This window comes from Corvus brachyrhynchos, unplaced genomic scaffold (assembly GCF_000691975.1).
Source record: "Corvus brachyrhynchos isolate BGI_N302 unplaced genomic scaffold, ASM69197v1 scaffold44, whole genome shotgun sequence".
Classification (NCBI taxonomy): domain Eukaryota; kingdom Metazoa; phylum Chordata; class Aves; order Passeriformes; family Corvidae; genus Corvus; species Corvus brachyrhynchos.
The window spans coordinates 2,282,054-2,306,426 of record NW_008238359.1 but is presented as its reverse complement, the minus strand read 5'-3'; the positions used below and the strand labels follow the sequence as shown (position 1 = coordinate 2,306,426).

General features: G+C 44.2%; 1 protein-coding gene across 7 annotated transcripts in view; it reads left to right on the top strand.

Moving 5' to 3' along the window:
• The window catches only part of TENM4 (teneurin transmembrane protein 4), a 1,563,774-nt gene extending 1,545,863 nt beyond the window's left edge, over positions 1-17,911 (top strand). For all 7 annotated transcript variants that reach the window (XM_017735917.1, XM_017735920.1, XM_008634916.2 and 4 more), the window contains 3 exons: positions 763-2,377; positions 8,126-8,268; positions 16,204-17,911. In XM_017735917.1, the coding sequence (XP_017591406.1) occupies positions 763-2,377; positions 8,126-8,268; positions 16,204-16,962 (2,517 nt within the window). In that variant the 3' untranslated portion in view covers positions 16,963-17,911. The remainder of the gene's footprint in view (positions 1-762; positions 2,378-8,125; positions 8,269-16,203) is intronic.
• The last annotated feature ends 6,462 nt before the right edge of the window (positions 17,912-24,373 follow it).

Genomic DNA, 24,373 nt, shown 5'->3' with positions numbered 1-24,373 from the left:
CGTAAGTGAGGCATTAATTCAGCCACACTGTTGTAGCACACTTTGCAGTGTTTCCCAGGCCTGCACTCTGTAGATTGGCATGGAACTTATATTTTCTGAGTATTACCATTCAGCATTACACTGCCCAGTGACCCATAGATCCATATGCTATATACCTGGGGCTGGAATTTTTTATTCCTGGTTTTTGAATAGTGCCTATCCCTAGAACAGTTTAAGGAAACTGTAGTTGAGCTATATCTTTTAAGTATTGACTTACTCCTTATATTATACAATCTATGTAGATTGTTTGTTATAGGCAAAAAAACAAAAAATCCCAGAACAAATAAGCATGCAGGCAGAAGTTTGGAGGAAGAGGACAATAGAAGATGGGGTGATACAATGAATTAATTCTGCATTGGAAGGTGTTGGGGGATGCTTTTTCAAGTGTTGTTTAAGTAGCTCTACCAATTTTATTTGGTTAGTTTTCAGAGGCTATTGGCACAGGGAGTTTGGTAAAACAGCTACACAGTACTGATTTGAAAAACTGAGCATTCTGAACTTGGACCATCCTCACTGCATTAACTGCTTCTTCCACTGACCCATTCCTGTTTGGGGATACTTGATGTGCCATATGCAGCTCCTTACCTCTCACTGTTGAATTCTATGGGCGTATAGATTTGTCTCAGCCTGCTCTTTGGATTGAGGAATCTTACAGGTTTTGTGAGAGTATAATTTCGCTCAAAAAACAGGGATGTAATCTATACTTTTTTTCTCCCCATCCAGTCCATGGTGCTGCTCCTTCACAGCCAGAGACAGTACATCTTTGAGTTTGACAAGAATGACCGGTTGTCATCAGTGACCATGCCCAACGTTGCCCGTCAGACTTTGGAAACCATTCGTTCCATTGGTTACTACAGGAACATCTACCGGCCACCAGAAGGCAATGCCTCAGTGATTCAGGACTTCACAGAGGATGAGCAGCTCCTCCACACTTTGTACTTGGGCACGGGGAGGCGTGTCATCTACAAGTATGGGAAGTTGTCCAAGTTAGCCGAGATGCTCTACGACACCACAAAGATCAGTTTCACTTATGACGAAACTGCGGGCATGCTGAAGACCATAAACTTGCAGAATGAAGGGTTCACCTGCACAATCAGGTACAGACAGATAGGACCCCTCATTGACCGACAGATTTTCCGCTTCACTGAGGAGGGCATGGTGAATGCACGCTTTGACTATAACTATGACAACAGCTTCCGGGTGACCAGCATGCAAGCGGTCATCAACGAGACGCCTTTGCCTATTGATCTCTACAGGTATGATGATGTGTCAGGCAAAACCGAGCAATTCGGTAAATTTGGGGTCATTTACTACGACATCAACCAGATTATCACCACTGCTGTCATGACCCACACTAAACATTTTGATGCCTATGGCAGGATGAAGGAGGTCCAGTATGAGATATTCCGGTCTCTCATGTACTGGATGACTGTGCAGTACGACAACATGGGGAGAGTGGTTAAGAAAGAGCTGAAGGTTGGCCCTTACGCAAATACAACTCGTTACTCATACGAATATGATGCTGATGGCCAGTTGCAGACTGTGTCTATCAATGACAAACCTCTCTGGCGTTACAGCTATGACCTAAATGGAAACCTCCATCTGTTGAGTCCAGGGAATAGTGCCCGCCTTACACCACTCAGGTATGACCTCAGGGATAGGATTACTAGACTGGGGGATGTGCAGTACAAAATGGATGAAGATGGCTTCCTGAAGCAAAGGGGCAATGATATTTTTGAGTACAATTCAGCTGGCCTGCTCATCAAAGCCTACAATAAAGCGAGTGGGTGGAGTGTGAAGTACCGCTATGATGGCCTGGGAAGGAGAGTCTCCAGCAAAACCAGCCATGGCCATCACTTGCAGTTCTTCTACGCAGATCTGAGCAACCCAACCAAGGTCACCCATTTGTACAACCACTCAAGCTCCGAGATCACCTCCCTGTATTATGACCTCCAAGGCCACCTCTTTGCAATGGAGCTCAGCAGCGGTGATGAATTCTACATAGCCTGTGACAACATTGGCACTCCTCTGGCTGTCTTCAGTGGGACTGGCTTAATGATCAAGCAGATACTGTACACAGCATATGGGGAGATCTATATGGACACCAATCCCAACTTCCAGATCATCATCGGCTACCATGGAGGACTGTATGATCCACTCACAAAACTTATCCACATGGGGCGGAGAGACTACGACGTGCTAGCAGGTCGCTGGACAAGTCCAGACCACGATATGTGGAAGCATCTGAGTAGCAATAACATAATGCCTTTCAACCTGTATATGTTCAAAAACAACAACCCCATTAGCAATTCTCAGGATATCAAATGTTACATGACAGGTAAGACATTTAAATTAATTAACATTTTCACAAGCTTGCCGTCAGCAAATAGGTGTCATGGTCTAACCCCAGATGGAACTAAGCCCCACACCACAGCTGCACAATCACTACTCCCAGGTGGGATAGGGGAGAGAACTGAAAAAGTGAGAAAACCCATGGGTTGAGATAAAGACAGTTTAGTAGGAAAAGCAAAAGCTGCTTGTTCAAGAAAAGTAAAACCAGGAATTCGTTCACTACTTCCCATCAGTAGGCAGCCACCCCCAGGACAGCAGGGCTTCATCCCACAAAACAGTAGCTTGGGAAGACAAACACCATCACTCCAAACGTCCTCTCTTTCCTCCCCAGCTTTACATGACACCCTATGGTCTGGGATATCCTTTGGGTCAGTCCTTCATCCTGTCCCAGCTGTGTCCCCTCCCAACTCCTTGTGCACCCCCAGCCCCCTCGCTGGTGGGGTCGGTGGGGAGCAGAAAGGGCCTTTGCACTGTGTGAGCACTGCTCAGCAATAGCAAACCCATCCCTGTGTTATCAGCACTGTTTGCAGCACGAATCCAACACACAGCCCCATACCAGCTGCTGTAAAAAAATTTATACTTGCCAAAACCAGGACAGTAGGTAATTCCTCTCTCAGTGTCCTGATCACTATGAGGTTTTCCATTCTTTAATTAATGGACATAAGTTTTAGTTTGCCAGTTGACCCCCATGTACAGGGCATGTTTAATTCATTAGCATAGATGGAGATTGTAATTCCCAAACCTGTTTCCTTTTCTCTTCTTAGGCGTTTGTTCTTTTTATTTTGCTTACAGTTTTTTGTCCCCTCAGATATCTGAAGTTTAGCTACCAATTAATGTCCTGATAACCTTTCTCTTTGTAGAGGGGCAGCTCTGTTTACACAGTTTTGCATAGAGATTTATTTGCAACTAAAAAAAAGGCATACAGATTTGTTCTAGCAGAATGGCAAAGCTATTTAAACCTTTCATTGCAGTCAGCCATTTCAGAGCATCTACATGACTACTACACTACTAGCTATGTAGTTCAAAGTTAATCTGCCCCACAGAATTAAGTTTCTACAAAAAGTCAATAAAAGAAGGTGCCTTAGACTTAAAGGCCAGGTCTTGGGGCACACCTGCCCCAAAGCTTGACACAATCCCTGAACTGCTCCCCCTGAAACTTTGTAAAATTGCTGTAATATGAGCTCTGGGGTATTTTTACAGAAAATCCTTTTTTATGTTAAATGTCCTTCCTGTATTCATTGAATCATAGAACCATTTCATTTGGAAAAGACCTTTAAGACTATGAAGTCCAACTATTAACCCATCACTACCACATCCACCACTGAACCATGTCTCTAAGTGCCTCAACTACATGTCTTTTACATCCTTTCAGGGATGGTGTCTCCACCGCTGCCCTGAGCAGCCTCTTCCAGTGCTCGACAACCCATTTGGTGAAGAAATTTTTCCTAAAATCTAATCTAAACCTCCCCTGGTGCAACTTGAGGCCATTTCCTCTTCTCCAATTCCTTGTTACCTGGGAGAAGAGACCAACCCCCACCATACTGCAGCCTTGTTTCGGGAAGTTGTAGAGAGCAATAAGGTCACCCCTGAGCCTCCTTTCCTCCAGTCTAAACACCCCCAGCTCCCTCAGCTGCTCCTCACCAGACCTGTGCCCCAGACCTTTTACCAGCTCTGTTGCCCTTCTCTGGACACACTCTATGACCTCAGTGTCTTTCTCGTACTGAGGGGCCCAAAACTGAACACAGGATTCGAGGTGTGGCCTCACCACTGCTGAGTACAGGGGGGCAATCCCTGCCCTGGTCCTGCTGGCCACACTATTGCTGATACAGGCCAGGATGGCGCTGAGCTTTTTGGACATCTGGTCACACTTGCCTGTTTGCTGCCATCCCCTGCCTGTACTGAGACAGCAGCCTGAAGAACCTCACTAGCACACTGTCCCTGTACTGTTGGTGTGCTGCTCCCAGGATTATCTCTAGCCAGCTTTGTTTTATTCCTTTCGCCCTTCAAATCTAGTTTCATACTGTTTTCATACTGTGTGCAACAGTGGTAGCAATGTTTGAGAAGACTTTTTGGTGGGACTCCTTTCTACATACTTCCCATTGAAAAACCAAGTGCCACAATCACAAATCAAATGTACATACTGCTTAAGGAGATAGAATTAATTTTTAAATGTTCCTGCTGCATCTATCACAACCTTCCCATATTTAACAATAATTGCATTCCCCTGAGTTACGAGATCTGCTTAATAGCAAATAAATGTTACACAGTAAAAATCCTGGGTTTTCTATTCTGCTTGTTTTTCTAGCCATTAGGATTTGTGCTTTCAGGTTCTTCTGCAATAATCATAAGGATTAGATAGTGGGGCTTTTTAATGAAAAGTTGTTTTCTCCAGAGCTGAGAAGATGATGCCACGAGGGAAGTAAAATATGTCAAAAGATGCAGGCTAAGATCCTCTATGTTGCTCTCACTCTGATAATTAAGGCTGGGAGGGAATACCCCGAGACAACTTTTTCTATCAGAAAATGCTTATTTGTCAAAACTGAATTTGTTTATGGGGGAGGGTTGAGCTTGAGAGATTTCTTAGCAGAAGCATAAACAGCTTTCAAAATTGTCTAAATGACAAAGTCCAAAATGGCCTTAAAGAAAAAATCATTTTGCATTTTTCAACCTCTTTAAGTGTAAACTAATGATTGAAAACTGGAAAAGAAAAATAAGGAGTCAAAACCAAAATGGAGTTTATTTCAGAAGTTAATTTGAAACTTTTGGTTTGAACTGATCTAGTTTTTAAACTGTTGCTTTGTGACATATTAACAGATTTTTGTTTTCTGGCTCAAGACAGGACAAAATATTTTTCCTAGCCCTGTGTTAGAACAGGTGTATAGCTTCCCACACAGCTCTGACAATAAAATCAAGGTGTCCAAATCTGATACAGTAATATTTTATGTCCACCAAATTATTTTTTCCATGGTCTTGTAAGTTCTGTTTTTAGTTTTCCAAGAATACGGAGCTCAAATATGTTTTTTTAAGTTTCTCCTCTTCCAGTGCATGGAAGAAGCAGGCCATGCTATGGGATGTGTGCTGTGACACAAGGCTGCTGCCCCAGCACTTGTTTCTGCTCAGGCTTTCAGGCACCTCATGGGCAAGACCCATAAGACAGCCCTGGTCATCACAATGAAATATGCCCAGATCTGGACACAGGGAACCACTTTCTGTCCCTCTGTTCCCACGCTGGGACCTGCTTGTCCTTAGGGGAGCTCAGTGCCCAGGGTGACCAACACGTGCTTTGGTCCACAATGATGAGGTCTCTGAGCTTATGGATACAAATTGAAGGTATGTGGAAGGGAGAGCAGGAGAGAAGCAGGTATTTATGTTTTGAGAGGCCCATTGTTAAACATGAATATTTTAGTGATTGTACACTTCATGGCACAGAGCTTTGCTGCCAGCTTCAGCAATCCTGATGGATTGAACTGACATTTCCATTACATGTGTCTGCATTAAGCACTCTTTTTCTTTGCCCTCAAATGAATTTACTGTGAAATGTGTTGGCAGGGTTACTGTAGCTGAAAAAAACCTCTGTGATGTGAAATGTACTTTTCTGTCAAAAAAGTTGTCACTGCCTCCTGGCAAATTAGTATTTTCCCCTCTGTTTCTCAGCTCCACACCTTCCTCCCATGGTTTTGGGTTTTTTGTTTTGGTTTGGGTTTTTTTTTGTTGTTGTTGTTTTGGGTATTCCAACACACCTCTTCCCAAAAAGAATAAACTCCTGTTTGCAAATGTTTTGGAAGTCGGTTTTCTGAGAAGTATAAAAAACCCCCCTGTCTTGGATATTTCCAGACGTGTTACATATTTTTCAGCAGTTCAGCATCCATGCTCTGTATTCTTTTTAGCATTTTTGAAATACTTGGGAAATGGTTCCTGCACCAATGCTGCCCTTCACTGTTTTACTTTGTTCCCCTGACCACCTGGTCCACAATATGTACATCAAAAGTTCTTCATTTGAGATAAGAAGGATTTGGAAGCAGGCTGGCTTAGCACTAGGCAACAAAATAATCAAATGAGCCTTTTCATTTCTTTCATACCCCCCCAACCTCTCTGTTTCAAAGACACTCCAAAAACAATCTGTACATTGAGTGAACAGAAGTGTTTTTATTACAGAAGTCCTCCCTCTTCCACATGGATTGTCGCAAGGGCTTTTTGGACATCTGCCCAATCGCAACATTTTGGCCTGCAGGAAAACAAGCAACAGATAGTGTGTTTGTTTGGCTCCTGATTCTGCAGTCATCTGGAACGGCGTTATTTGCCACTTGCATCCATAATTTCTTTTCCAACCAGTTTTTCAAAACATTCATTTAGGCTCATGGGAATAGAGAAAAAAATATTCAAAGATGCATATTTGATTATTTAAATTTTTTTCCATCTTCAGATTGTTTCAACAATGTTTATTGAGTTTAGCAAAATGAAAATCAAGCCTTTGCACTTCCAGCTTGAAGCAGAGCAATCACCAACAAAATTCCAGTTACATCCACTTAAGACTCCTGGGAGCTGATATTAGTTAAACTTTACCTTCATACCTTTCTTTTCCTTGCAATTGCTATTTGTGTGCCAAATGCACACCATATTGCTCAGGGACTGTAGCAGGTGTGTCCTCTGGAGCTGAGTGAAGGCAAGCAAGGTGTGCTTATCAAATGCTCTGAAGTTAACAGGGGAAGTGATGCTAATCCCAAGCAGATCTAGGAGTTACCCAACCTCATCATTTCCTCCAGCAGATTAACTTTCAGCTGCTATTCCTAATAGCTGTGCAATCAAAAAATCAAGGAAGACTTTGTAATCTACTGGCAAGTAAATACGGACAGGAATGATGTCCCAAATGGCTCATTTTCCATCATGCTGCCTTTAGTTCCAGTGGACCCTCTTTTGCATAAGACAGTAATTTATCACTGGTAGACAGTTTTCTCACCATCCATGGATATTTTTAAGGGGTTTGTAAAAAGTACCCAAGCAAAGTATCTGTCTTGTATCTGTTAACTTATTTTCACTTTAATGTACCTTGCAGGTAGTATGAAGGCTGACTGTAAATGTCGCTATAAAAGATGATGTGACTTTACACTGGTTTAATACTCTAACTACAGCTTCTTACGAAAGATGCCAGGAAACTCTGGACTGAGGTGGAAATGCCATGGAAAAAGCTTCTTCCATGAGCACCTGCTAAATGCCTGTGCTGTCCATCCTGGATGTCCTGGTATTCTGGCTCATAGCTCTAAATTTAGTCAGCCTGCAGGCCCTTTGAAAGTCCTCAGGGAGAGAAGTATTGTGGCTGAGGTGTTCCGAGCTGACTGTAGGACCGGATAACACTTCCCAATTTGCTGGAGCATCTCAGCCTCCAACTGTGTTGCTGTTCTTGCACTTGTGCACACTCAAACAGTGCTTGGTTTCTGCTGATGAAGGGCAGACATGAAGTCGGCTTTGATTTGGGCCATTTGTTCACTGCCAGAGTTTCTGTTTCAGAGCTGGGAAAGTGCAGAATTTGGCTCTGGCTCAAGGTGGAAAGCCCACATTTTGGCCATGGCTCTTTCAAAGACCATTAAGATTTCTGCTCTTCACACAACGTGGGCACTCATCATTTTGTCCAGACTGCTACAGTGCCAGTCACCATGGGGTCCTCCTCTGGGCCTTCTCCTGGGCAATCCTGCTTGAGAGATCAGATAATCTTATTTATGTTTCTCTTCCCTTCCAGATGTCAACAGTTGGCTGCTCACCTTCGGGTTCCAGCTGCACAATGTCATCCCAGGCTACCCCAAGCCAGACATGGATGCAATGGAGCCATCCTATGAGCTAATCCACACACAGATGAAAACCCAAGAATGGGACAATAGCAAGGTGATCCATGTAACTCCATACTGTATCTCATGCCCTTATCAGCAAACTATCCATTTGCAATGTTGATTGGAAAACCCTCTACCAGCATGTTGTGGGATTAAGAGTGAGTCTGACCCCATTCCGGTATTGAAATCTGAATGAATAATCGCATCTTAAGTTCCCTACTGCCATAGTGCTTTTTCCTGTGATATTTTGTGGTGGTTGCTCAATGAAAGGGCTCGTTACTGTTTCTTTCTCCCACAAGAGACCCTGTTATCACATATTGCAGGCTAAATTCGAGGCCTTTGCACTCAGGATTCTTAGAAATTAAAACAAAAAAACCAAATCTTGACACAGAATAAGTTTATAAAGATTTTTTTTTGTTCTAGAAACTTATTCAATCTGGTTTAAAATGTCTTAAACAAGAAGTCCCTCTACTTCCATAGGAAACTGTTCTGCATTGCAGAGTGTCTTACCAGAAAGAATTTTTAGATGATATTAAACTTCCATTTTACCTGAGTGGGTTTAATCCCATGTAACTGTGTCCTGCTTTCAAAAACAGGTGTGCATCCCAAGCCATTTTGGTAGATGCTGGTGCAAAATTCAGTGATAAAGTTGGCAAGAAAAAATCTTTTGCAGCCCAATCATTTCCCCATCTTCCTGCTGGGAATTACTCAGCTGAAAGATGGAGGCAGCACTGTTAAAGGTTAGAACACGGGGTCAGGATTTGAGAGCCCTGGGTTAACTCCCATCCCTACTGTTTATCAGTGTATGACCTTGAAAAAGTCACTTACCTCTCAGGATTCTCTTTCATCTCGTAGACTGATTGTATTCTGGAGTGGCTTTCATCTGTTTAGTACAAATCCTCTTTAGTCTGAACTCCCACTTGCTATTGCGGTGTGTTCAAACATTGCAAGAGCAGCGAGGCACCGACGTGCTTGGGGAGATCAGGACATGCTCTCAACATTTTTGCTAATAAAACTATAACAGTAGGCAATTGAATTGATTCCATCTGCCCTCCTAACCTCTCTATCTATGACTTCACTGAAATCTTGATGTCCTGCAGCAAATTCTTGAGGTACACATCTTAAATCAGGAGGTCACATCTCCTGAATGACAAAAAGTACCACTCAGAGGTACAAACAAATTGCTGTAGATTGATAATAGTCGTGTGTCAGTCCATCATTGGTACTCAGCCTCATAACCATGGTGAAGACAAGTTAAAATGTACCAGCTTCAACAGGAAATTTATATGAAGTGTCACTTAATAATGCAGGGGGAACTAAAAAAACTCTGCCTTTTGCTACCATGACTGAATTGATGCCTGAAAACTATTACAGTGCAGTGACTCAGTTGTGTTTTGGAGCTCAGAGACTCCCTTTTTGTTTCTTATTTCCTTGGATTAAACAATAAGGTGCTAATAAAACAACAACAGAAGTTATTTCTGTAATGAGAGAGAGCCTCAGGATTTTTCTTACTCTCTGATGTGACACGGTCTCCCTGGGCAAAGTTGTACAGGAGTAGACAAACAGGAAAGGCTCATCCAAAGACTGCACAGAAGACCATCTCTGTATTGTTATGTGCAGTAGATAATAACTGTCACAGAACCACCACAGAAATTGTTATTATTATGGGTAGTGTTATTATATTATTATTTTGTCATTAGTTCATGTAGTGGGTTTCATTATGTGTATTATAGTGTGTATATATATATATAACTTTTTTATGTGTATTAATAATAGTATCATTATTTGACTTATTGAATAGCCAAGTAACTTGAGTGACAGCTTGAGGTGAAGACTCACCCTTGCTCATACAGGCAGATAAGCTGGAAATAAAATCAAGGAGCACCCTCCTTTCCATCTACCCATTTTAGGTGAATCTGCCTGAATGAGCAATCAGAAGAAAAGAAAATCTCCATGTCCCTCACAGGTTTTTAAAGCCAGAAGCTGCAGTGAGGGCTGTGCAGGGACCTGCTTGTTAAAGAAGGGCTTTATACAGCTGTCATGCTTCCAGATGAGTCACTTTGCACTCAGATGTTGAAAGTGGAATTTAACCATTGCAGGCTGTTTCATATTTTCCCCCTGTGTTATGACAGCAACAAAACATGAGCATTTTTATTTCAGTCTACAGTTGCAAGATCATGCTGTGATAGCAAGTGGCTCTTAAATGCTCTAGAGCAGGCTTCCCTTGCTTTCTGTCACACCCAGCATATTGTAGGCACATATTTGCTTACACCAAATTCATTCACATATGATACCTGAATACATGATCCATTTTCTCCTATGCCTATCCATGCATCCAACACTGATGTTTCACATAAAGTTCTGTTCACTTTCAACCCTTGCAGGCATCGATACATGCTCCCAGACCCAGTCCAGCCCTCCTTCCCACTGGTTGTCTCTGTATTTATTGATGAAGCAGGTAGAAGAAAATAAAAACTTCTGAAAATTTCACATAGGAAATGACAAAATTAAACCAAGGTAAAATGGAAGCATAGGAAACATTTTCAGGTAATAAGACTGATCAAACTGTAAAATGGTCTTGCAGAGCATACAGAGTAAGCTCTACATCTTTTGTCATTTAAAAGTAGCCTGGACAAGGCATTCATCACTGAATGATATACCACAACTTTGTCATCTCCATGTCTTCTGATCCCTAGTTTCTCTGGGTCACATACCTCCTTGTGATAGACCAAAGTATATTTGAGCTACTCCACTGGCTTTGCTGATCAAAGCTATGGCCCAGCAGACCGAGTCTGTTCTTTTATCAGAGGAACAACTAACAGGAAGGAGCACAAGGGCAAAGCAGATAATGCCCATAAATGGCTGCTTCATCTCTCTTCAGAGTGCATAACCAGAGGGCCCTAGCATCTCCTTCCAAAACATTTTTGGTATTTGCCTTGCAGGTCTGGAAGATGGGAGAGATAATTCTGACTTTGAGCATCCACCACCTCAAAAACAGCCAGCATGTCATAAACCTTGCACTAACCCCCTGAAGCTCTGAAGTGACATTTAAAATCCAATACTCCCATTGTGCAGCACTTCTCCCCCTCTCCTCCCCACAACTGCGACGCTGTCACTAAATTGTTTGTTGAACAAGTTCAGTGTTATTGGCCACTGGGGGACTCTGGGTCACCTCTGGCATATTGTGAAACTGCTGCACCTGAATCCAATTTCTCTTCTGGTTTTTTGTTGGTTTTTTTTTTTTTCCCTTCCTTTTTGTCTTGTTGAGCTGTCAGGTAATTGTTGGAGCCAGAACAACTCTATTTCCAGGGAGGAGTGTTTCGGAGTCAGCACCTGTATCATTATCTACATCCTGTTATACCTACCCTTCTCTCCATCCCATGGGCACTGTCTTCAGGAAGGGTCCTGTAGCAGAGCCTGTTACAGGCTTTGCTGGAGGAGTAGTTTTTGGAGTCCCCTCTGGAGCAGCATTTTGGAGGCAAGGGCTGCTCTGGGACGCTCAGCCAGGAAGTGAGCTCTAGGTCTATGCTTTCTGGCAGAGCTTCTTCCAAGGACAGTCTGTTTGAGAGACAGGCTCTGCCAGTGTTCATCATTCAGGGAAGGCATCCTGACATTGCAGGTGCTTTGGCCTGTGCTTGGACCATCACGCTGTCTGCATGTCTGTCCATCAGCCCCCAGTTATGTTTCACAAATGTAGTGGTCAGTTTTCAAAGGATCTAATGCAGGGAAAGGAGCTGAGGTCTCAAAGACATTAAGCTCTTAAGGCTTTATGAAAATAAATGAGCAATATGAAAAGTCATGAGCAAGAGAAGGAGGCAAATCCTCTCACTTCTCCACACTTAAAATCTGCTTCATGAACTCAACTTCGTTATCCCCCTACATCCGTGTACAGTGGTGGGGTGGAGGAGAGACTTCTCCTCTAAGCCCCTGAGTTAGTGCTCCTGTTTGGCTCATTCCCAGCCAGGCAGCATCCAGAGCACTGGCCTTGCTGGCTCATGGCTCACCTCTGCTGCCCCACACATGGCCTCTTGGCCAACCCACCTGCAGTGCGGAGACTTGTCTCCAGGTGATGGTCACGTGGAAGGAGGGTCACGTAGGGAGGAGGCTGATGGCTGAACAATGGCTTTGTTAGCAAAGAGCGAGAGGGAAAATTAAAAGGGAGCTTATAAAAAAGAGGGAGAACAACTTTTTACACTGGTAAATAGGGATAGGTCAAGGGGAACAGTTTTAAATTCAAACGGTAGAGATACAGATTAGATGTTAGGAAGAAATTGTATACCCAGCGAGTAGTGAGGCACTGGAACAGGTTGCCCAGACAAAATGTGGATACCCCATCCCTGGGATTGTTCAAGGCCAGGTTGGATGGGGCTTTGGGAAGCCTGGTCTAGTGAGTGGCATCCCTGCCCATGGTGGGTGGGTGGGTTAGAAGATCATCTTTTAGGTCCCTTACAGACCAAGCCTTTCTGTGATTCTATGATAAATAGGAAGGAGTTAAAAATGAATCATGTATCAGAGAAAACCATAACTTCCAAACCTTCTGGAGAAAGTAGCTTTCTGCGTTGTAAGCCATATGGTGTAAGAGAAACACCTATCTGTCTATAATGGCACAAGGATAGAAAGAAACTTGGAAACATGTTCACGTATTTCACATCTTGGATCCTTGATGGGAAATTAAAGCTTTCAGTCTCACACTGGAAGGCGGTATTTAAAAACAACAGATGATAGGATCTGGTGATGGTATTTCAAATCCTCAAGAGGTGCTGGCAAAATGCAAGAGGCTATTCAGAGATCCTGGTAATGTGCTGCTCTCCTGAGCTTTGTGCAGCAGAGAACAAATGATGAAGGTCGTTCTCTTCTCTCCAAAGGGTTGTTACTAGATAAAGTGAAATGTCACCTAAGGACATCTGATTAAAAAAGACTGTGAGGAAAAATAAACCCAGCATATTTTTCACTCACATCGAGCAACAAATATTGAAATAAAATAGCAATGAATTCCCTTCTTTCTTCTATAAAACTGGTTTATAGGTGCCTTGGTTTACAGTTACTAAAAGCAGCAGCATTTTTGAGAGAATAGCACATGCTACTGCAGCTTTGGATGGAAATTTTCTGTTTCTTTTCTTTTCCAGTTCATTGAAATGAGTTCTAAGATTAAACAGAAATGGTAATTTCAAAGTCAGGGATACACTGCCTCTTTGAACTAGTATAATCTGTTTGCCTCCACCCTCTTTATATTCACAGCACAGCATACACACTGGCTGTGCTCTGGTTTCCTTGAATTTGTTGGCTGGGGGTGTTTTTCTGTTAGATGTGTTTGCTTTTCCTTTTAAAAGAGTGCTGTTCCCAAATACACTCTTTTATCAAAGAAGTGCACTCAAAAAGTCATTTCAAAGTCATCCTGGTCTTGTTTTCAAGGTAACAAGAGATGCATTTAGTTATTGAAATAGTTGATAGCTAATACTTTGAGCAACCTGGTGCAGTGGAAGGTGTCCCTGCCTGTGGCAGAAGGTTTGGAACTAAATGATCTTTAAGGTGCCTTCCAACCCAAACCAGTCTGTGATTCTAAGTGATGGTGAATGTTCAGCATTACAGCTTTGCACATCTCATTTCCTACTTCCCTATGTGAAAAAAAGATGGGGAGAGCCCAGAAGTAACCAGTCCTCAATAGAAAACCCTTTGGTTCCACTTTTGTTCTTGATTAAGGCACCTAAAGGTAGGTATTTGCCTGTGAATTTAGTATCTGGTGATGTCCAGATCCACTGGTTTGTTGTGGCAACCTAATTTGGAGGCACTCATAGAGGCTCTTTACCTAATAATGTGCTCGTAATTGAAAACACACTGGAGTTCCTGCAGCTCATCAGGAATAAGGTGATGGAGACAAAATTGAAGGGGAACAGGGGAAATTTCTGATCGGTGTGATTTGCCCGTGCCCAGTACTGCCTGACCTCCCCAAGCTCCCTTCCCCAAAGTGATAATCAGAGAGAGGATGGTGAAATTAATTCCAGAGACTCTTTTCACTCACCTGCTGGTCAACAAGGTGGTGTATCTATAGATGGTGATACATAAGTGATCACAGGACATAGCAATATAGCACAGAAGAACTGATTTACATCCTTGAGTGAGCAGTGATTTGGTGTGAGTGCTGAGAGGTGCCTTTTCCCATCACTGGTTAATGTTACTGAGGCACGTTGGAGGGCAACGTGACATACGAAGTGGTAAAGGGACCACCTAACGTCAACCCCTACGAGATACATCTGAGAAGAAGAACTCTCCATTTAAACCTCTTTGAAGAGGAAATAGCTAATTACCAAGGCCGTGCAGTGTGCACTTGTTTAGAGCAGTAAGTGTTTCATGGAGCCTGGAAGCCTAATTGTTCCATGTCCATCATCGCTGACGTCTACATTAATTACGTCCATTTTTTGCATAATTAGAGCACTTGTGCAATTGGCAGAGAAGCTGGGCTCAGCTCCCTATCAGTCTGTTAATTATCTTGCTCTCTGGGTGGTGTGTGAGATGCCCCACAGGCAGGATGGAGAAAACCAGAAAGAGCTCCTTTTTCACAGGAGAACTGGTTCCTGCTCCACCTGCTATGCTGTCAATCAAAAAGGGAAAAGGAGAAGGTACACCAGCCTGCTCAGCACTTTGAATAAAAGTAATTTCTGGAAATTTTAGTGTTTTACAGCCCAAAATGTGCTCTTGAAGTTGTGTTCCTCTATTCCCTTACAGTTTTCTCTTTTATCAGTCAAAACTGCTCATAACTTCTGAGCAAGTTGCAATGCTCAATCCTTTATTTTATGGTTTTTTATACCATACGAATCCTTCCTGGAAATGGCCACCATGGAAATGAGGGTTTATTTCACTTCCCTCGCCACGTTACAAGTCTTGTTTGAGAGGGCCACACTAAAATGCCTGCATCATCTGAATAGTCTTCTTGCCCCCAGGATGTGAGCCTTTAGGTCATGGACAGCTTAAGGCAATATACTTCATGGGTGTTAAATTTCCTCAAAATAATTGGAATGGAGATAACTTTGTAGCTTATATTTAATCCTGGGTGTCATTACATTATTGAACTGAGCTGTTGGCACTGCCAGGAGAGCTTTGTCATAGAATCCTCTTGCTTTTGTGAAATTTGAGCAAATAATTGTTCACAAACAGGAGTCTGTAAGAAGCCAGTGTTGCCATGAATTGATGAGAGCATTTCCAGAGCATTTTGCAGTAATGATGAGCTGCTGACTCGGTGTGTGCTTGCTCCATTATACACTAACAGCAGAAGTGACTTTGTATTGCACCTGACTGCAAATGATCTGGGCTGTTGTCTCTCAGAAGTTTTGCTTCAATACAAGCCCAAACTTGAGTATCAGGTGTGGTTGGCCTTAACTCAGGGAGCCTACAAATTGTAGAGGATTTGCAGGAAATGGGTTTTGGATTTAATGCCTTCCTTGAGTTTTGAACAACCTGCTTTGGCCAGGCTGAAATGGAATACAGAGGGGTTATTGCCACTTTGAGGGTCATGCAGGTCATGCAGGGCCTTTGAAGGCAGCACAAGGAGTTATAAAGTGGAGTTAAAATAGAAGAAACTTTTACAAATATTTCCACACTTCACAGAAAATCTGAAACATTTGGTAAAGCACCATGGCCCCAAGATGAATTGTTTCTTACATGCAGAACACTGAAATACAACCTAAAAATACGTGTCCAAATTCAACTCTCACACCATTGAGGCAAAAAATCATTTTCTTCCTCTACATCGTTCAGTCTATGAGATTAAATACAGTTCAGTTTACAGAAACAATCAGCATTAGGGGTACAACACATCTCTTTCATGAAAAATAATTAAAATTCTGAAAAGATGTGATAAAGGGAAAAAAAATAATGGCGCTCCTCACTACATGTTTCCAGTATGTTTTCTTGCTCTCCGCCATCCTAAAAATAGCTTTGGGTCATCAGGTTTCTCTTTCTAATATGTCTTTCTCTTCGTTCTCTCCCTGCTCAGTCCATTTTGGGGGTCCAATGTGAAGTGCAGAAGCAGCTGAAGGCCTTTGTCACCCTGGAGCGCTTTGAGCAAATCTACAGTTCCAGCATCGCTGGGTGCCAGCACGTCAAGAAGAACAAGAACTTTGCTTCTGGAGGCTCCATCTTTGGCAAGGGCGTAAAGTTCGCCATGAAGGACGGGCGCGTGGCCACTGACATCATCAGCGTGGCTAATGAGGATGGCCGGAGGATCGCGGCCATCCTGAACAATGCCCACTACCTGGAGAACTTGCACTTCACCATTGACGGGGTGGACACACACTATTTCATTAAGCAGGGGCCGTCGGAGGGCGACCTGTCCATCCTAGGCCTCAGCGGCGGGCGGAGGACCCTGGAGAACGGCGTGAATGTGACAGTGTCCCAGATCAACACAGTGCTGAGTGGGAGGACTAGACGCTACACGGACATCCAGCTCCAGTACGGCGCATTGTGTCTAAACACGCGCTACGGGACCACCTTGGATGAGGAGAAGGCACGCGTTCTGGAGCTGGCCCGGCAGCGCGCTGTCACCCAAGCTTGGTCCCGGGAACAGCAGAGACTGCGGGATGGGGAGGAGGGTATTCGCTCGTGGACAGAAGGGGAGAAGCAACAAGTGCTAAACACAGGCCGGGTACAGGGCTACGATGGCTATTTTGTGATCTCAGTGGAGCAGTACCCTGAACTCTCAGACAGCGCCAACAACATCCACTTCATGAGACAGAGCGAAATGGGCAGAAGGTGACAGAGAGGGTCAATGCGGTGACTTCTTGCCAAAGACAGCTACTCTTTTGTGGCCACTTACCTGACTGTGTTGTACTCAATCCTTTTTCTAAACTGAACAAGGTGGGGGGGGAGGAAAATAGCAAGAAAAGGAATAATACAGTTGCACTGTAACTCATGCAACATACTTTTTCCCTCTTTAATTTGGCCTTCACGTGTTTTTTGCAATGAACAGAAGGTATGTTTTGCCGTAGTGTGATCACAGTGAAATTTATTGTCTCCTGTCCTTTTTTCTGGGTTTTGTTTTGTTTTGTTTTTTTGTTCTTTTCCCCCCTCTTTGTGAGGAATTTGAAGTGGGGAGTCATCAACCTATGTCCTTAGGTGTAAGTGCGAAATGGGTGTCTGTGCTAACTTGTGTCATCCTAACCCTTTCTGACTTGGGGCAGGGGCATAGCCTTCCACCTGGAACAGGGGGAGCCCATGGCGTGTCAGAGACCTCTTCCCAGAAAGAAAGGAGATGGAAGACAACGCTGATTCTGATACTCTGAAAGTGATCGTGCAAATCACGTGCCTCAAAAGAGACCTTACCAGTAGTTTTCACATTTCACTTGGGACATAAAGTGTTTCTTTGGGAGCTCCTGCTGAGCAGAAGTAGATTATAGAGGCAAAGGAGCTGATTATATTACCTTGCAAGATGATTCTCTTCCTTCCTGAACTGGAATAAAAAAAGAAAAAAAAACAGTCTTTTTTCATTATGAGAGTAGATACTTCTTGGGGTTTTTTGTGTGTGCGCAAATCCTGGTTTTAGTTAAATAACCTAGCAAAAGCCAAGAAAAGGGACTCCTGCTCTATTGAGAAAAGCTAAAATAAATTCTCTCTCATACATAGAGCTGTTCTATAGGTGGATTTAATGCACCCATGTTGTACATTTGCTAATGGCATAACTTCATTAAATGTATAGTGTTTCAGTACATGAGGCTACGTGTTTAACAGTCCACTGTGCTGTATCTGATAAAACCAGTTAATTTTTAGGAAGCTGATTTGAATTTAAAAGTAGTTATAGTATCCCAGTGACATACCACTGAAAATTAGAGCCAAACCCTGCTTTTCCTGATTCTGGAGCTTGTATTTATTGGCTGGGAAATGCAGTTTGGAGTAGCATGCTGGCAAGTCGTTTATGACTATGGCAGATAAATGTCTCCTGGGGACTTTGGCAGCAGGGATTTTAAAATGTTTAATAAGTAGCAACAGCTTGTGCGTGGTGGGACAAGAAGGAGAATATTGAAATCAACCCTCTCACTGTTTCTTGCACGAGCTCGAATTTAACGGAGAGCCCAGTTGACTGTTAGCAGTGATGAGGGGGAGGTTGAATGGAAATGCCCACTACAGAGAGGACCAAGTGCTTTAACGAGAAACTGCTGACAAAGTTGCTCGGCATACTAATGTAATTTGTATTCACATAACCTCTGTGCTCTGGTATTTGCAAGAGTCCTTGAAATTCAAGGGAGCAAGGAGATGAGCTCAGCATCCTCTTCCCCGCCTGAAACAGTCCTGTACTGTTCCTGCAGGCAGAAGTGTTACCCCACCTCTCAGCGGAGCTCTGGCTGGAGGTGGCCAACCCTGGTCCCAGATAGGTGTCTCTGTCACACTGACACCTGCACGTATCCTGACTCTAAGAGCTCTCTTGTGTCTCTGGGAACAGCTCAGTCCTGATTTTTCTTTTTTTTATTCCATCCACTTTGGCTTTTCCCAGTTCTGCAGAGAGATAACCTGAGACGTGCAAGTCCATGCCAAGGCTGTTTCCTTACTCGGAGTCCTACAATGCACCTGTGTATTCAGAGGCAGCTCTTCTGCACTCATGCCACCACCACTGCCATCCTCCAGCACAGAGTGACACTCCTCAGCAGGATCTCGCCCCCAGATACAGCGGGAGCTTGTGTTGGCCGTGCAGTCCTCGAGCAGCGAAACATTGGCAGCCCTGGTGCTCTCACGGTTTCTCCATAGATGCCGGCTGCCAGCTCCGTCTGCCTTGCCTGTCTGTTCCTGGGTGCTTGCCAGGAGGAAGGTGATGGGATGGATATTCCCCTAACAGGCTGTTCCTCCTTCAGTTCTGAATCCCTAATACCTTTGGCTGCATGGCCGTGACCAAGCAGTATGGGTTTGATTTTCTGGTCGTCTCTCCTGCTTGCAGCAAGGGTGATGATGCTGGTGCTGTGTCCTGGCTCTGTACTCTGAACCACCCCTTGCAGCACACAGCCTTTATTACTTTGGCAGGAGTGAACCACAGGGAGCTGGAAAGGGTATCCAGTTCTGGCAGAGCCAGGTGGGAGAAGACATGTTGGCCAGACCCACTCCAGGCTTTGGCAAGGGCGCAGTTGCTTTGGCAGCTGCCTGCCAGGGATGGTTAAAAGGCCATGGCATTGCCACCTGTTTGGCTGGTATGAAGCACTTGGTAAGCCTGGGTTGCCCTGAGGATGCACTCATGGGGGTTAGGGGCACTGTTGGATGGTTAAAAGGCCATGGCATTGCCACCTGTTGGCTGGTATGAAGCACTTGGTAAGCCTGCGTTGCCCTGAGGATGCACTCGTGGGGGTTAGGGGCACTGTGAGCCAAACCAGCAGTAGACACCTACTCGAAGGAAGCAGCACCTTCTTCCCAGTGCTGTCCAGCTCCCTGCTTCCCCCTCTCCAAGTCACACTAGGGACAAATCCCACTTAGAACCTCAAACTTAGGATGGCTGAGAGTGTCTAAAACAGCGTGAATGGAGCAAAAACAGACCTGCAGGAAGCTGGGTCAAAAGGTATGAACCCCTGATAAAGACCAGCAGGGCAGAGAGAGCTCGATGTGCCTCCCCTTTACACTGCCCCACTCCCAGCAGCTCCAAAGAGAAGTGGTGCTTCTGTATCCATCCCCATCCATGTGTTACAATGCTAAGAGGAGCAGTGCAAGAGTAAATGGGTCATGTTTCCACGGAGCCAAGAAAAGGGATTCGAGTGTAAAATATTCCTACTGGAACCCTGCCAGCCTGAGATGGCACCTCTACAGCCTTACGCAGACTCTTCAGGTTATTACATGAGCTAATGACTTTGAAGAGTTCACCCATTTTTCAAGAGTCTCCCCGTCCTGCCATGCACGTCCAGCATGCCCAGAGCCAGGAGCCATCCTGCTCTGTTCCATGGCCAAGGCAAGACCCTCAGGTTGCATTTCTCTGCATCCTCAAGCAGCACCGGGATGTGACTGCACCTCTCTGCCTGCCAGGTCCATGACAGTCTTCTCCTGGGCCTGCACCCGGTGTGGGAACTATGGACATTGTGTCAAAAAGGGAAAAAAATATATATGTAAAAGTATATATATGTATATGTTGCTCCTTTCTATCAAAACAAAAACTTAAAAGGGATGTCTGTCTAATGTTGGGGACAAACCTGGCCAAAGATAGCTACTACATTCCTGAATCCTCAGCCTCTGTGAAAGCTTTCCACTTCTCCTAGATGGCAAAACAAGAACATTTTCAGTCCTGAAGCCCTAAATTTACCCCTTCATTAGTGAAAAATGCTTTTTCCTGCAGGGTGTCAAGTGCATTTCTCTGGAATGGGCTGTGAACACAAAGAGTTGTGCCTTCATCAAGGATCTGCACTTTGCTATCCACAAGCATTTCCACTCTATTGATGGCCCCATTGCCCCTTCCCATTCTTTTTGTTGTCCCTTCTGCCACCCTATGGGGCCTTTCTGGCTGCCTGACCCTTTGTGTGCAGGAGTGTAGTAATTCATTGCTTCCATAGGACTGGAAGGTCCTGGGTGCAAATCCCACAGCACTAACTCCCTATCACAGGATCAGAGAATGGTTTGGGTTGGAAGGGACCTTAAAGATCATCTCTCTCCAACCCCCTGCCATGGGCAGGGACACCTTCCACTAGACCAGGTTGCTCAAAGCCCCATTCAACCTGGCCTTGAACACTTCCAGGGATGGGGCAGCCACAACTTCTCTTGGCAACCTGTGCCGGTGCCTCACCATGGTCACAGGAAAGAATTTCTTTCTATTACCTAACCTGCTCTCTCTATTTGAAGCCATTCCCCCTTGTCCTGTCACTCCATGCCCTTGTCCAAAGTCCCTCTCCAGTTCTCTTGGAGCCCATTAGGCACTGGAAGGGTCTCTAAGGCCTTCCCAGAGTCTTCTCTAGGCTAAGCACTCCCTGCTCTCTCAGCCTGTCTCCGTAGCAGAGGTGCTCCAGCCCTCCAAGCATCTTAGTGGCCTCCTCTGGACTTGCTCCAACAGATCAACATCTTTCTTGTGTTGTGGGCCCCAGAGCTGGACACAACACTCCAGGTGGGATCTGGTTAGGGCAGAGCAGAGGGGCAGAATCCCCTCCCTCGCCCTGCTGCCCACGCTGCTAGTGATACAGCCAGGACTGGTTGGCTTTCTGAGCTGTGAGTGCACATTGATGGGTCATGTTGTTCTTCTCACCCAATAACACCCCCAAGTTTTTCTGCCTAGGGCTGCACTCCATCCATTCTCTGCCCAGCCTATATTTGTGCTTGGGATTGCCCCAGCTGAACTTCATGAGGTTCACACAGGCCCACCACTCAGGCTTGTCAAGGTCCCTCTGGATGGCATCCCTTCCCTCCAGCGTGTCAACTATTGCTCCAGATGCCATTTCAAAGGCCCATTCAAAGGCATGGCAGACCATCTCCTGGGGAAAATGTCACTGTGCTTTAAGTCTCAAGTGCTTTAAGGTATGATTTTGAGCAGTCGTTTTTTCTTGACTTGCAAAAAGAGGGCTCAGCCCTCACCGAAAGGAGTTCCCCATCAAAATAGGTGTAACTTCACGTACTTTCAACTCCGGTCTTGTCTCCAGTCCAAAGGGTGGTGAGAAGGATCCTGAGCAAATCTTACAGCTCAGAGGAGAAAATCCAGTGCTCTGGAGCAGGAGCTGCGTCTCTCAGAGCAGTAAGGAGCAACAGCTCAAGTCTTCAGTAGCTGGAGCTGGTACTGAAACATGCTCCATTTTAAGGGACAACAGTGATGGCCTACATGGTGTGGCATCCAACATGAGCAGTGCCATGAGGACTCTGCAGCTGAAAAACATCCTGTGTGCTCAGCCCAAGGGGAGAGGAGCAAGACTAATTAGGCATCACGAGAAATGCCACATTTGTTTCCTCTGAGATCTTTATTTTTTTTCCCTTTCATCTGAAGATTGGCGCTTGGAAAAATCATTAAGCAGCGGTGACCGGAGGGAATCATGGAGCTCATCATATCTTTGTCATCACAGCTATTGATCAGAGCCACAGTGAAAATGGGCCAACAGCGCTAAACAGCACCAGGCGAGGGCCGATGAGATGAAGGTCATTAAGAGCCCGGTGCTTGATTCAGGTTTAGAAGACACAGATGACTGGGAGCAGTCCCTGAGACACCATTTGCCCGTAACTTAGGAACAGTGAGGGATTTCTGTAATATATCTGTAGTTGCTTTATTGAGCGTAGGGACCGGCATGAGATTCTGCTCAGTCTATTACACAGACAGTGTAACCAGAATAAATCAAAATTGTTCAAAAAAAAAAAATCTAATAAAGTACTTTTTCAGCTGTGACTTGTAAGTGTCACCGTGATGGATGGCAGCGCAATCCATTATGCAAAGACAAGGTTCTTAACATGAAATTTTAGCATTCAACTTTACGATTTACAGAGAGGGCCCCCCTCATATTTACGGCACAGCAGTCTGTTGTGATTCAATCTCTGCGTAATTGAAACCAGGGCCAGGGATCACGGATCTGTGGCTGGTTTTTAAAAGGGGAGGAGAAATTACTGCCTATAACATTAATAATGGAGCTAGGGAGATCGCTTTGCTTGTTAAATCTTACTCACTTTATCTCCTCGCCCTGGTGGCACTGCCAACTTGGTGAATATGGACACTGTGCCTCCATGCCAGGGATGCGTTTGATGGAATAAAATCTGGCTGCCATGTGGCCAGCAGCATCCTCCATCCCACGGTGAGCATGGCCTGGGGCATTTTTGCTCCTGTTGCTACAGTCCTCCACAGGACAAGCTAGCTTTTCAGTACCTCTTTTTGTTATAATCACTCATTTTATTATGATCACTAAATAGTCCCCCGTTACACCAAAGAATGTTCATGAGTTTTGTAAAAATAAAAAAAACCCCACAGCTTTCTTGTGTTTGCTTCTTTTTGGTTTTTTGTTTGTTTTGGGGTTGGTTTTTTTTCATCTCTTGAATATATTTAAATAAAATTACTTGCGACTGCAGAGCAAGCTTCAAACAGACACCACAGGGACACATAGGGCCCTGTCCAGTACCCCCTTCTCACTCCTGGATGAAGGGCTGTTGCATGTCCTGGGGGCCATTTCCTGTCGCAGTTTTCCATCCTGTGCCACCCCAACCAAAAACAACCCAGCCCACCCAAGGGAAACCTTTTGTGTTTCTTTCCTGCTCTCCTTTAATTACCATTAAACTTTGTGTTCCTGACCAAGTGTTACATAGCTCAGCTGTTAACTCCCATTCCAGAGGTCAGTGCTTTCTGGGGAGCATAGAAAACCACAAATGAAAATTAACTGAAAGTATATATACATACATATATATAATTTTTTTTCCTTAGAGATGGAAACTGTTCAAGCAAACAATAAAACTTTCAAAAAAGAAAATTAAAGTGTTTGGGCAGTTCGCAGATGTTATTGAAATAACCAATCAAAGAATCACACTTTTCTATTAAAAAGAAAAATGTTTATTTTGTGAGAGGACTTCTAATGCAGCTCCAGCCGAGAAGAGGACTTTGTATCAAAGCTGCATCTGTAAGCCCAGCACTGAAGACTCTTGTCATTACCCTGTGTAATAATTTTCCTGAAGTCTGGAACTAATTTTTTGAGAAATTTTTTTTCTCGATACTTTGTGTTTCTAATACTGTATTCTTGACTGTGTAAATACAACCAGGCTGTAAATAAGTGCAGATGTAGATACCTTCTAGAAAAAAAAAAGCGAACAGACAGAAATGACCATGTGTAGCCTTCAGTGACAAATAAAAGAATATTTTGTGTTTAAATAGTGCTCTCTTTTTTTTCTCTGAAAACATTTAATTTCTTCACCCCAGCTATTTGGCCCTTACATGGGAGATGGACCTGGCAAAGGAGTTGACCAAAATGTCCCCCCACTCCCCACTCCAAAGGTGCATTCCCCACCTGTACATGGGGTATGGGATGGCAAGTGCCCCCAAGGCTTTCCCAATCCAGTAGAAAGGTAAGCAAACTGAGAAACTACACTGTGCACGCCAAAAAATGCTTAACAAATCAAGATATCATTAGATTTAGTGATATGTCCTGCAGAAACTTGTGTATCTGATCCACATTCATGCAGAGGGAGAAGAAAAGCTGCTGCAGCGCATTCCACAGTGATCCAGGGAAACCCTCATGTGATTCTTGATACTGCCTGGT